The sequence below is a fragment of the Anolis carolinensis genome, chromosome 2 (assembly GCF_035594765.1).
Source record: "Anolis carolinensis isolate JA03-04 chromosome 2, rAnoCar3.1.pri, whole genome shotgun sequence".
Taxonomy (NCBI): Eukaryota; Metazoa; Chordata; class Lepidosauria; order Squamata; family Dactyloidae; genus Anolis; species Anolis carolinensis.
Window position 1 is genome coordinate 21,319,509 of NC_085842.1, and position 13,350 is coordinate 21,332,858.

General features: G+C 42.8%; 1 protein-coding gene across 2 annotated transcripts; it reads left to right on the forward strand.

Annotated features, from left to right (window-relative positions):
* The first annotated feature begins 298 nt into the window (after window positions 1-298).
* LOC103278087 (zinc finger and SCAN domain-containing protein 31) lies at window positions 299-12,222 on the forward strand. 2 transcript variants are annotated; one of them, XM_008105777.3, is made up of 5 exons: window positions 299-454; window positions 2,203-2,947; window positions 4,634-4,763; window positions 7,382-7,489; window positions 9,106-12,222. In XM_008105777.3, exons 2-5 carry the CDS (start codon window positions 2,309-2,311, stop codon window positions 9,786-9,788), a joined length of 1,560 nt encoding a protein of 519 aa, XP_008103984.2. In that variant the 5' UTR covers window positions 299-454; window positions 2,203-2,308; the 3' UTR covers window positions 9,789-12,222. The 2 variants fall into 2 exon arrangements, with proteins under 2 accessions (XP_008103984.2, XP_008103985.2); XM_008105778.3 differs by having other exon boundaries at window positions 4,637-4,763.
* Window positions 12,223-13,350: the final 1,128 nt, after the last annotated feature.

Here is a 13,350-nt window from a genome sequence, read left to right on the forward strand (position 1 = left end):
GGATCAGGCCTTCTGTCTCCTTCTTCAGGGTCCCATTTGTGAGCCAACTCTTATTGGTGCCGTTATTGTTATTATTCAACTCCCGCTTCGAGGCACATAATTTATTCTTGGTTGTTGTATGTCTTTCGGGTTGTGTGGCCATGTTCCAGAAGTATTCTCTCCTGACGTTTCGCCCTCATCTATGGCAGGCATCCTCAGAGGTTGTTGTTATTGTTGTTATCATCCTTATCAGTTATCAACTTCTCATGCGGGCGGAGCTGTAGTACCCGAGGTGGCCAGCGGGGGAGCCCGAGAGGCGCCTTTCCCAGCCTCGGCAGCTCCGCCATTGAATCCCAGGCGAAGAGGCGGGGAAGCATCGCTACCCTTTCGCCGCCTTGCCAAGAGGCCCTCCCGGCGCATTCCCAAGAATCCGGGCTGAATCTCACCTCCGCGAAGAAGGCCTGGCTCCGAAAAAGTGAGATAGAAAGAGAAACAATCGCGGGGGTGGGGTTTTTTGTTCGTTTTCGCTGGCAGAGGCGGCTGGGGCGCTACAGACTACATCCCCCACAATGCCTTGCCGTGGGCGGTAATGACCGAGGCTTCTGGGAAATGAAGTCTTTCCCTTTCACTAGCCATCCAAGGCTGCTACAGAAGAGAATGCGCGAGCCTTTAGATGCGGTTGGACTACATTCCCCACAATCCTTTGCCATTGTCCACAATGGCTGAGGCATCTGGGAATTGAAGTCTTTTTTTTCCCTCTTTTTTTTAAAGCTCATCCAAAGCAATGGTTCTGTCTTTGGTCCTCCCAAGTGTTTTGACCCTCGACTGCCAGGATCTCTAGCCATTGGACGAAAATCAGAGTTTGGAAATCATCCAATCTAGGGGTACATTTCATCTACACTGTAGAATTAATGCGGTTTGGTACCATTTTAACTAAAGTTGCTATTTTACAAGGTTGTTAACCTTACCTGCGTAGTGTCTCACCAGAATACAGAACCCAGGATTCCATCGCATTGAGCTGTGGCAATTAAAGAGGTATCAAACTGGGTTATTTCAACAGTGTAGATGCACCCCTAGAGCAAGGGGCCTTAGCATTTTGCTGTTCAATGCAACTGAATCCAGGGAGTTGCGGTTTTACGAGGTCTAGTCCAGGCCTAGGCAAACTTGGGCCCTCCAGGTGTTTTGGACTCCAACTCCCACAATTCCCAACAGCCGGTAGGCTGTTAGGAATTGTGGGAGTTGGAGTCCAAAACACCTGGAGGGCCCAAGTTTGCCCAGGCCTGGGATAGACTCATATAATCAAGTTCAAACCCCATAGTGGGGATTATCCACTTTGATATCACTATGGAACAAAATTTGATTTTTTTTCTCCTCCTGTCTTGAAAGTGTTATTTCCTCGAAAGTAGTCATTCTACTCCAATAACTTTGTTTTTGTGGCTGCCACAAACTAGGTTGAATTGGTTGAGGCTCTATTTATTTATTTATTTATTTATTGTGTCAGAAGCAAATTGAGAATACAGTTATAATGTATAGAAAACCCGCAAACAAAGTTTAAAATGTGTTGTCGAAGGCTTTCATGGCTGGAATCACTGGGTTGCTGTGAGTTTTCTGGGACGTATGGCCATGTTCCAGAAGCATTCTCTCCTGACGTTTCACCCACATCTATGGCAGGCATCCTCAGAGGTTGTGAGGTCTGCTGGAAAATAGGCAAGTGGGGTTTATATATCTCTGGAATAATTGTCCAGGGTAGGAGAAAAAACTCTTCCCTGTTGGAGGCAAGTGTGAATGTTGCAATTGGTCATCTTGATTTGCATTGAATAGCCTTGCCGCTTCAAAGCCTGGCTGATTCCTGCTTGGTGGAATCCTTTGTTGGGACTTTGCGTGGCATCACACTTTGTTGTTCCAGTAGAGCCGGCAGAACCTTGGATAAGCGAATATCTTGGATAATAAGGGGGGGACTAAGGAAAAGCCTATTAAAGATCAAATTAGGTTATGATTTTACAAATTAAGAACCAAAACATCATGTTATACAACACATTTGACAGAAAAAGTAGTTCAATACGCAGTAATGTTATGTTGTAATTACTGTATTTACGAATTTAGCACCAAAATATCACGATATATTGAAAACATTGACTACAAAAATGCATTGGATAATCCAGAACCTTGGATAAGCAAGTCTTGGATAAGTGAGACTCTACTGTATTTTGCTTTTCTGTCTAGGTCTGGCGGATTAATCCGAAGAGAAAAGAAGGGTGAAAAAAGGACTAGAACGGAAAGAGGAGAAGGTTAGGAAGAACCCACCAGGACAGCTTTAACTTGAACATATATGGCTGACCGGCTAGGATGGCGGGCATCTCAAGAGACCAAAGGCCAACTGGGCAACGGGACGCAACAGCACTGGGAATCCCAGTGGCAGGAGTTCCTGAAAACTATGCAGCCCATTCACACCAGAGATGAAAATATCTTGGAGGCCATCCCTTGGGAAGACACCAAGGCCTTCCTGTCCTCCTTCGAGCAAGTGGCCAAAGCCTGTCGGTGGCCAAAGGAAGAGTGGGCGGCCCGGCTTTTGCCCGCCTTGAGCGGAGAAGCAGAGCAAGCCTTTCGGAGCCTGGAAGCTGGAGACAGGGAGGATTATGGGAAAGTCAAGGTGGCCATTTTGCGAGCAGATGCCCTAAAAATGGAGGCCCAACGTCAACACTTCCGGCAGTTCTGCTGCCAGGAGGTTGAAGACCCTCGAGGGATTTACGCCCAGCTCCAGGAGCTTTGCAGTCGGTGGCTGAAGCCGGAGAGACGCAGCAAGGAGCAGATCCTGGAGCTGCTGGTCCTGGAGCAATTCCTGGCCAGTCTTCCCCAAGACCTCCAAGTCTGGATCCAGGCCGGAGGACCGGACAGTTGTTCTCAGGCCGTGGCCCTTGTGGAGGATTTCATAATGAGCCGACAAGTGGATGAAACGGGGAAATGGCAGGTGAGGCTTTCCTGTTCTGTCCGTAACAGGTGCAGTGTGATGGAACTCTTTCTGATCAAAGATCAAGTATTGATCCCTTGCAAGAGCAGTTTAAGGAGCTTGGTATGTTGTTTAGCCTGCAGAAGAAAAGGCTGAGAGGAGACATGAGAGATAAAATATAGAATAATAGAATAATAGAGTTGGAAAAGGCCACCGGAGCCATCTAGTCCAACCCTTTGCCATGAAGGAAAAGCACAAACTACTCCTGACAGATGGCAAGTGTACGAAAATGCAGTTAGAGAAGAGGGCAAACGGAATAATCTGCCACCGGAGACTATAGAGTCAAAAGAATCTTCAGAGTTACCAGATCAGGGTTTAAACACCTTGTATGTAACTTTTATTCAGCATTTAAAATGGTACATTGTTTGTTGCTGGATTGATCTATCTGTCCATTCCATAATAGTCCCATTGTTGTTGTCTTGCCATTTTATACTGCACTTTATTGTCCATTCAACTGTGAAATTTCCTTTCCCCATTTCGTAACACTCTGCACTTTGCCTGGGATCTATGACTTGGTCTCCTGTTTTTAATACTGTATCCTGCTTGTTGATTTTAATGATTGTTTTTATTGATGTTGATGTTTTTTACTGGGATAATTGTTTTATTGCTTTGTTACTGTTATTTGTTTGTTTTATCGGGCTAGGCCCCATGTAAGCCGCCCCGAGTCCCTTCAGGGAGATGGGGCGGGGTATAAAAATAAAGTTATTATTATTATTATTATTATTATTATTATTATTATTATTATTAAGTCAGCATATTCACTTTCTCATTCATCCATTCTTATGCTCACATGAGGCCCCTCCCAAAGAGTTCTGTTCCTCTGTAGAAGCGATGGCTGCACAGATTTGGTGCTAATTCTGACACCTTGAGCATCTGAGCCCCCCACTTTTATATTATTTTCAAGTGTATCTTAGTCCATTATTTACGTCAGCTGTTTTCCACATTCCTTTCAGCTCTTGTGCCATCGCAATATCAAACCCTTTCGTTGGGTTGTTGTCTGGCCATGTTCCAGACGCATTCTCTCCTGACGTTTCGCCCACATCTATGGCAGGCATCCTCAGAGGTTGTGAGGTCTGTTGGAAACTAGGCAAGTGGGGTTTATATATCTGAAACACATTATTTTGAAGAAGTCTTCTTGAATCTTTGTCTGCTGAGAGCGTCTAATAGGAACAAGATATTTACATTCCCAGTGAACTTCTGTTACCCAATAAACTAAAAGAACAGTTCTATTCTCAACCTGTTGGTCCCCAGGTGTTTTGGCCTACATCTCCCAGAAATCCCAGCCAGTTTACCAGCAGGTTGAGAACCACTGGTCTAATATATACATGATGATCATGTCTCCTCTCAGCCTTCTCTTCTGCAGGCTAAACAGACCCAGTTCTTTAAGATGCTCCTCATAGAGCATGGTCTCCAGACCTTTGATAATTTATAATTTGTTGTCTGTTTGCCTTCTTGCTCAGTTTCAGGGCTCATTCCAGCTGCATGTTTCACTTGGAAGATATAGTTGGACTGATATTTCAGTCCTAACTAACATTCGCAGCATTGCCAGAAGATGAGATTGCTCTTAGTTAGCGATTGGAGAGAAGAGTGAGGATTCCTCCACACTGAGGAGTCCTTATTGTACATTTACACTGTTTTCTTGTGCAGCAGGAACCAGTGAACCTCAAGGAGACGGGTATGTCTTTGCACATGGTGGACAAGACCCAGACCCAGCCTGGACAACAGACCATGTTTTGGCAAGTTCTGCAGGAGGACGTTGGGAGCCGGCCTGCTTCAGGTAAGAATGTCTTTAAAATAACTCTCAGCTTCCTAAATTGGGTAACTAAAAAAGGGGAGGGGGGAGGAAAGACAATCAATTTTTTCCTTTGAATCAGAACCTCTCAGCTTTTAAAAGTATGCAATATGTTTGCTCACACACCTGAATCCTAGTTAAGGAACCATTGAATTGCTTGTATGGTATTTTGATCATGTATTATTTACTTATTTATTAATTGTAGAATTGTTTAGCTATATTGTAGGGGTGGGCAATGTTGTGAAGGCCTTACATCTTACAACAAGCAAGGCATGTTGTGAATAGATTGACTGGAGGTTTCTGGATATGGAAGGTTTAGATTGGATTGGACTTTGAAAAAGAGGTGCAGTATAGCTTCGAATGCAGGAAGACATTTGCAGATTGTTGGACAGTGATTGTTCATTTTCATGTGGTGGGTTGAAATAATAATAATAATAATAAAAATAAACTTTATTTCTAGACTGCCCTCTCTCCCCAGAGGAACTCAGAGCGGTTAACATACATATAAACGGCAAACATTCAATGCCACAACTATTTCACTAATATCAAAACTATAAAATGACAATAATATAATCATTATAATAAAAATTCCAAATTTGAAAAAACAATAAATTTAAACATGACACTCATTAAAAACGTTATTGCACAGAGAAAGCATATACCTGGACCGATTTAAATGACCAAGTTGCTGAAAATGTTCCTTATTTGTTGTAGTTTCACTTAAACCATAGCTGCTATGAAATGCTCTAGATTGCATGTTTTTGAATGTTGGGATGCTTGGAAGCCATTCCGGAAAGCACACATGAATGCAAAGCCTAAGATAAAATGTATTCATTCATACATATTTTTAAAAGAAAATGTGTTTTAAACTATCAACAAATCTTAGTATTATTGTTTGTTAATGATAAAAGGCGACAGTTTCCTTGTAATAATTAGAAATAAATAAAAATAATCTTAACTATTGGTCCCAGTAAAAGCTCCATTGTAATTTATGCCATAACTTCACAGTAGTCTTCAAATTAGAGGATTTTTCAGTCTCAGTGGAGTCATTGTATATGCATTTGTTATATCTTTCCTGCCACCTTGTGTCCAGAATGGTGAATTGTATGGTTTGATATAAAATAAAGTTTTAAAAAAGAGAATGTCTTGCACTGATGTTCAACAAGATCTGGCAGCTGTTCTTTGATCAGGAAAAAAGTATGTTAAAGTATATAGAAAGAGATCTTGTCCATGTAATAAAAGCAAATGGCATCATATCCTTAGCTGTTTAACGCTTAACCAATATGCTCAATCACAAAATCATTGTCGTCGTCATCATCATCATGTAATTGTACAACTAAATTTATTACTATAATGGTTAAAACACAATTAAATCAGATTTATACAATGGGCCCTTGATATTTATTATTATTTACTTCATTTCTGTCTGTCTTTTCTCCCCACAGGGTTTCAAGGCTGCTAACAATAATATGACACAGCCCAATATAATTTTAAAAACAGGGAGGCTGATATTTTTTTTTAAAAAAAACAATTAAATATTTGTGTTGTGAGTGCAAGTTAAAATACAATTAAATACAATTAAAATTTAATTTAAAAGCTAAACATCGCCTCCCTCCCTTTCCAAATTTCATCCACTGCAATTTGGTACCAAGACCTGAGTAGATATCAAAATCCATGGTATCCATTTTAATTAAGGGGTGACATTTAGAAATGGCATTGTGTATAAAGAGATTTAACTATGGTGTACAAAGATAGTATCCTATATAAAAATAATAATATACTTTATTTATATTCCCTATCTCACCGAGGTGACTCAGGAAGTATTACATAACACATATACGGCAAACATTCAATGCCATTATACAATTAACAAGGACAGACAATACATAGACAGAGGTAAAGGCATTTCCCATCTTCTCCATTTCTAGCATCTGGAGGCTGTGCTCGACTCTTGCTGTAGCTCCATGTTCCATGTTGAGGAGCTTTGTTGTCCTTAGATGTCCTTCCTTTCTATCGAATCACCAGCATGTCCTTAGGGGTGCCTTTTATTACCTTCCCGCTTAAAGCAGTACCTATTTATCTACTCACATATCTGTTTTGATCTGCTAGGTGGGCAGGGAGCTGGGGCTGACAGCAGGTGCTCACCCCAACCCGGGATGGAACTGCCAGTCTTTTGATTGGCAGGATTTCCTGCAGCTAGCAGTTTAGCCCATTGTGCTAAGCTCAGCAAAATTAAAAGTATGCTTTATGGGTGTGGCGACATATTTTCAATTTGTGGATGGTGGAATCTATAGATACGGGGGGCTGGCTGTATTAAAAACACACAAGGACACACAGACACAAGTCAAAAGCAGCGTGATGGAACCCTGTGAGTTGTAGTTTGGCAAGGCACCAGCCCTCTTTGGTAGAGAAGGCTAAAGCTCTTGTAAAGCTACAAGTCCCAGCATTGAGTCATAGCCAGTCAAGTGGTATCAAACTTCTTTCATTCTACAGTGGAGATGCACCCCAAGAGGAGAGAGCAAAAAGTCAGCCATGGGAATGTGCAAGAAATTTAGTGAACAGTATGTGAATGGGATTATTTTCTCTTTCCCTTTTCTGTCCAGGCGAGAAGAGAATTCTGGTCAAGACAGAGGAGCGTGGCTTAGGGGACATTCATGTCAAGTTGGCAGAAGAACCTGCCAGAAACCTGCTGGTGGCAACTGATATTCCTGGTAAGATGTGTGAGCTGAAGAGATTTGAAAAGAGAAGGAGAGAGAGCGAAGAAAGCAATAGAATTCACATAAGGTGAAATTAGTCAATGTCCACAATGCACAAAATAATAATGTATTGTCAAAGGCTTTTATGTCCAGAATGACTGGGTTACTGTGAGTTTTCCAGACTGGCCTTGCAGAATACATGAAGTTTGTAAGTAAATCAACTATGTTAACTTTTAACTAAGATTATTTTTGGTCTCTTGAGAGCATGATTTAAAAGCAATATATTTTATGGGAGAGTAGATGTTTTCTTTTGGGCAACCTACATAACACTTCTGAAGATCTGCTATATATGTTGTGCATTGGCATATCTTTGTTCCTAACAGTTCAAAGAGAAAACCAGGGATATCAGTCTAACAACTGAGAGACCTAAGTGGTCTTGCATGAATACTAGTGGATATTTACCACCAAGGAGAAGATCGACTCAAGCGAGTTTTTAACTCTTCTCAGGAAGGTCATACTTTACAAAAAGGTTATGATTAGTCCAAATAGTGTGAATGCCCATTGATCTCCAAAAAGGAGATCCCTAACCCTAACAACCACCATGTCCAATTACACAGAGAAGCCATTGAAATCCACAAGCATGTGGAGAGTTTCAACAGAAAGGAGGAAACAATGAAAATTATCAAAATCTGGCTCCCAGTATTAAAAAAAAACTCTAAAATCAGGACAGTAAATAAAGAACAACACTCAGAAAACAGGGGAATTTCAGACCGGAAATAAATAGCTTTGGAGATTCATGGTTTTCCAAAAGGTTGTGCTCTCTAACAAGGCCATGCCTTCCCAAAAAGCACAAGGTGGACACTTGTGTATGTTGGTAATAGGATACCCATCTATATGTTGTTTTTAAAGCTTTTTTTTCCGGCTCAGGAGCAACTTGAGTCGTTTCTGGAGTGAGAGAATTGGCCCTCTGCAAAGACGTTGCCCAGGGGATGCCTGGATGTTTTTGATGTTTTTACCATCCTTGTGGGAGGTTTCTCTCATGTTCCCACATGGAGCTGGAGCTGATAGAGCGAGCTCATCTGCGCTCTCCCCGGGTGGGATTCGAACCTGGCAGCCTTCAGGTCCGCAACCCAACCTTCAAGTCTTTAATCCCCTATGCCACCGGAGGCTCCGTTTTTAAAGCTCATAACATTTTCTCCACCTAGAAGGTCACGATTTTCTATCCTGAATTTGCATTCATGTTTTTAAAGCTCATATGGCATGAATGCAAATTCAGGATAGAAAATCGTGACCTTCTAGGTGGAGAAAATTTTATCCAGATGAAAGTCCAATCAGTCTTAAAAAATTATTTATTTATTTACAATATTTATATTCCGTCCTTCTCACCCCGAAGGGGACTCAGGGCAGATCACATTACACATATAAGGCAAACATTCAATGCCTTTAACATAGAACAAAGACAAGACAAACACGGGGCTCCGAGCTGGCCTCGAACTCATGAGAGAGTAATTGGTGAGAGTAATTTGTTACAGCTGGCTACAGCTGGCTGGCTGCTCACCAGCCTGCGCCACAGCCCGGTCAGCAGACCATGAGGCTGATTCTCTCTCACTCCATTTTTTTGTTTTGTTTAGGTGATGGGAAAGAACTTGAGCTCAAAGTGAGAAATCCCTACCATGCAGGAGATCAAGCGGAAGAAATATCTCAGACGATCCCATGTATAATCGAGAGCGATGTGCCGATAACAACAGAGGTCGAAGAACCAAGGTGTACTTCCCGAAAGCAGCAGTGGAGGAAACCAGTGAATGGGAACCACGAATCCATCTCCCCAGGTGTCAGGAGTGATATTTTGGAGCATCCCCGACCCAAAACGCCCCTGGCCTCCAAATACGTGAGACGGTTTGAATGCCCGGATTGTCGGAAGACCTTTTCCTCGACCAAAATCCTCAAGATCCACCGGCGGATCCACACGGGCGAGAGGCCGCACGAGTGTTCCCATTGCGGGGAGCGTTTCACCCAACACGGGCACCTGCGGCGCCACCAGAGGCGGCACACGGGAGAGAGCCCCTATGAGTGCCCCGAGTGTGGGAAGAGCTTTTCGCGGAGAGACACCTTGCTGGAGCACCAGAGGATCCATACTGGGGAGAGGCCCTATAAGTGCTCCTACTGTGGGAAGGGCTTCTCCAAGAGCATCACTCTGAAACGGCACCAGATACTTCACATCGAGGAGGCATATTTTGGACGTCTCCAATATGGAGAACACTTTGCTCACATGGGAGAATTGGTCAGCCAACACAGAATGCACATTGCACATTAACTCTGTTACATCCTGTGGTTTTTGGTTTCAACTGCCTTTTTGCAAATCTAGTGTGGTTTTTTTTTTTTTTTGTCAGGAGTGACTTGAGAAACTTCCAAGTCACTTCTGGTCTGAGAAAATTGGCTGTCTGCAAGGATGTTGCCGAGGGCAAGCCCAGATGTTTTTGATGTTACTTTTTACCATCCTTGTGGGAGGCTTCTCTCATGTGCCCACATGGAGCTGGAGCTGACAGAGGGAGCTCATCCGCTCTCCCCAGATTTGAACTGGCAACCTTTAGGTCAGCAACCCAATCTTCAAGTTAGCATAAGGGTTTAACTCATTGCGCCGCCGTGGGCTCCTAAATCGAGTGCTGAACAGCTCTTCTTTTGGAACATGAACTCTTCCATCAACTATCGGCAAGTAGTATAGATTCCAGAGCAATAAGGAAACATTCGGTGCTGAATATAGGTGTCATTCCACTCCAAGACTTCATTCTGTGCCAAACCTTAATGGCTGTAAGATAAAGCTTATTGGTGGCAAATGATGGTACACAGCTGAGGAATATTTAGCCCCTTCCTTGGTAGGATCCAGCATCCCTTTGCAGACAGACAGTGGAGTTCTTTGGATCCTTAAAAAGACAGTTCTTGGTTGGCAATCCAATTCCCCATAACTGGCTATGGGGACTATGGATGAACCCAACTGGAGTTGCAGGTGATGATAGACACCCAAAGGTTATGTATCATGTAGTGAAGGAGCAAGCAAAGAACATCAAAGTGTGCAAGTATGACCTGACTCACCCCAGTCATAAAAACAGGAAAATTCACTCCCCAATTCTTTCTGAGCCTTCATTTCTTCAACCTGTGAAGCCAACCCCCCAAAAGTTGATGATTCAAATTAAACCTTCTTATACCAAGATTTATTGTTTGGTGCTGAGGCTAACTCTAGCAGAGGGTGGGTGGTCATCTCTCGGGAGTGCTTTGATTGTGTGTTCCTGCATTGCAGAAGAGGGTTGGACTCCTTTGGAGTCTCTTCCAATTCTGTGAATCTGATTTCTATGAAAACCATCCTGGCTGCTGTCAAGAGTCCCGGCTTGTAAACAGGAAGCAGACCTTTGTTTTCTGATGAGCTGAGAAAATATAGGAAATGCAGTTCTGGATCATCGTTATTTCTTCAAACCAAGGGTATTTTTTAGCCATTAGCGGTGGTTTTCTATTTGGCAAACACCTATTTGATGTGGAAATTTCAGTCATATTTTTTTCAGAAGTGTCCTCTTAATTTTTTCTGAAACCAAGAGTAATTTATCTGTCTACATTTTTGTAGAAAAAAACCCTGCTCTCTCTCCTCTATTTTCCTTTGTTTGATGCATATTTCAAACAGGACCACTTGAGAGTGCAGTCAGTTTTTCCACTTGCAAATTTGGCAAAGGAAATCAAAGCCAAGACAACTTTGGCTTCCAACTTTGTGTACTTACATGGTGTTCTGTAATCCCCAGGTAGTTGTTTTGTAACTTTGATTGTACTAGCTTTTCCATTGTTGTTATTGTTACATTCCTCCAAATGGATTTAAAGCTCTACCCACCATATCATAAAGTTTTCTTGGCAAGATTTGGTAGTATGTGCCCTTCCGCATGCTACCAAATTACTTTCCATTTTTCTTTGGCATCCTTTTCAAAATGCCCCCTGGAAGTGATGCTGCATCATTTGTTGTCAAAGGCTTTCATGGCCGAAATCACTGGGTTGCTGTTAGATTTCCGGACTGTATGGCCATGTTCCAGAAGCATTCTCTTCTGAGGACGCCTGCCATAGATTTGGTCAAAACATCAGGAGAGGATGCTTCTGGAACATGGCCATACAGCCCGGGAAACTCACAGCAACCCGATATTGCATCATATTTGCCCACCATTTTGAGAAGGGCTTAATTGAAAACAGTCTTGTTTGGGAAATGTTAGGGAGGAATGGGAAGGGAGTTCTGTATAGTTTTGGGATGAAGATCAGAAAATCGGAATAATTTTTTTAAAGTTGAATAAGAGGATTGAAAGGGACATGTGGCAGGAAGCTTCAAGGACCACAAAAGTGGGATTCAAGGGCTGCATGTGGGCCATGAGTCACCGCTTTCCCCTCCCATTAAATTAGACGTAGCAATAGGAGTTGAATTGATAGTTATTGTAGAAAGGACTAGGGAGGCCCATTCCTTATAGTGGCTTTATGTATTTGTACCTAGCGTGTATTTTTGTTACGGGTTTTTACAGTTTTAAAGTCCATGAACTTTGATCTGTGTTGTTTTTTGCAAGCAGGTCCCTCCCTAAGGCTTTTTTGGAGACGTGGGACTTTTTTGGAAAATTGTACATGTGTTGTGTTCGGTTATGGAACTTGGTGTATTGTTTTTAATCTGAGCCTCCAAATGCATTGCAATGATGTCTGTAACATTCCTTTATAAAGTAGACCAAGAAAATGTAGCATGAGTGCTCGTTCTTCCTTTCTTTGCACCATTTCTAATTTCATCTTGTTGATGGGAAGCTTCCCACCAGAGTGGAAATAATCTATCAGACAGATGGCAAGCTATTTAACCTCAACAGACTGAAAGTCAAAACCAAGGTCACAATGACATCTATTATAGAACTCCAATATGCTGATGATAACATAGTCTGTGCACATTCAGAAGAAGACCTCCAAGCCACTCTAAACACCTTTGCAGAAGCATACGAGAAGCTTGGCCTCTCATTGAACATCGAGAAAACCAAAGTGCTCTTCCAACAGGCACCAGCCAATCCCTTTCAAGGCCAGAAATACAGCTTAATGGTGTAACATTAGAAAATGTTGACCACTGCCACTACGTTGGAAGCCACTTCTCCACAAAAGTCAACATTGACACTGAAATACAACACCGCCTGAGCTCTGCGAGTGCAGCATTTCTCCAAATGAAGAAGAGAGTGTTTGAGGAACGGGACATCCATAGGGATACCAAGGTGCTTGTTTATAAAGCCATTGTCCTCCCAACCCTGCTCTACGCCTGCGAAACGTGGACTGTCTACAGACGTCACACTCCTGGAACGATTCCATCAGCATTGCCTCTGAAAAATCCTGCAAATCTCTTGGGAAGACAGGTGGATAAATGTCAGCATACTGGAAGAAGCAAAGACCACCATTGAAGTGATGCTCCTACGCCATCAACTCCGGTGGACTGGCCATGTTGTCCGAATGCCCGATCACCGTCTCCCAAAGCAGGTACTCTACTCCCAACTCAAGAATGGGAAATGTAATGTTGGTGGGCAGGAAAAGATTTAAGGATGGGCTCAAAGCCAACCTTAAAAATTGTGGCATAGACACCGAGGACTGGGAAGCCCTGGCCCTTGAGTGCTCTAACTGGAGGTCAGCTGTGACCAGCAGTGCTGTGGAATTTGAAGTGGCACAAATGGAGGGCTTAAGGGAGAAATGTGCCAAGAGAAAGGCGTGACAAGCCAATCCTGACCAGGACTGCTTTCCATCTGGAAACCAATGTCCTCGCTGTGGAAGAACATGCGGGTCAAGAACAAGTCTCTACAGCCACCTATGCATCCACTTCCAAGACACTACACTTGGAGGGC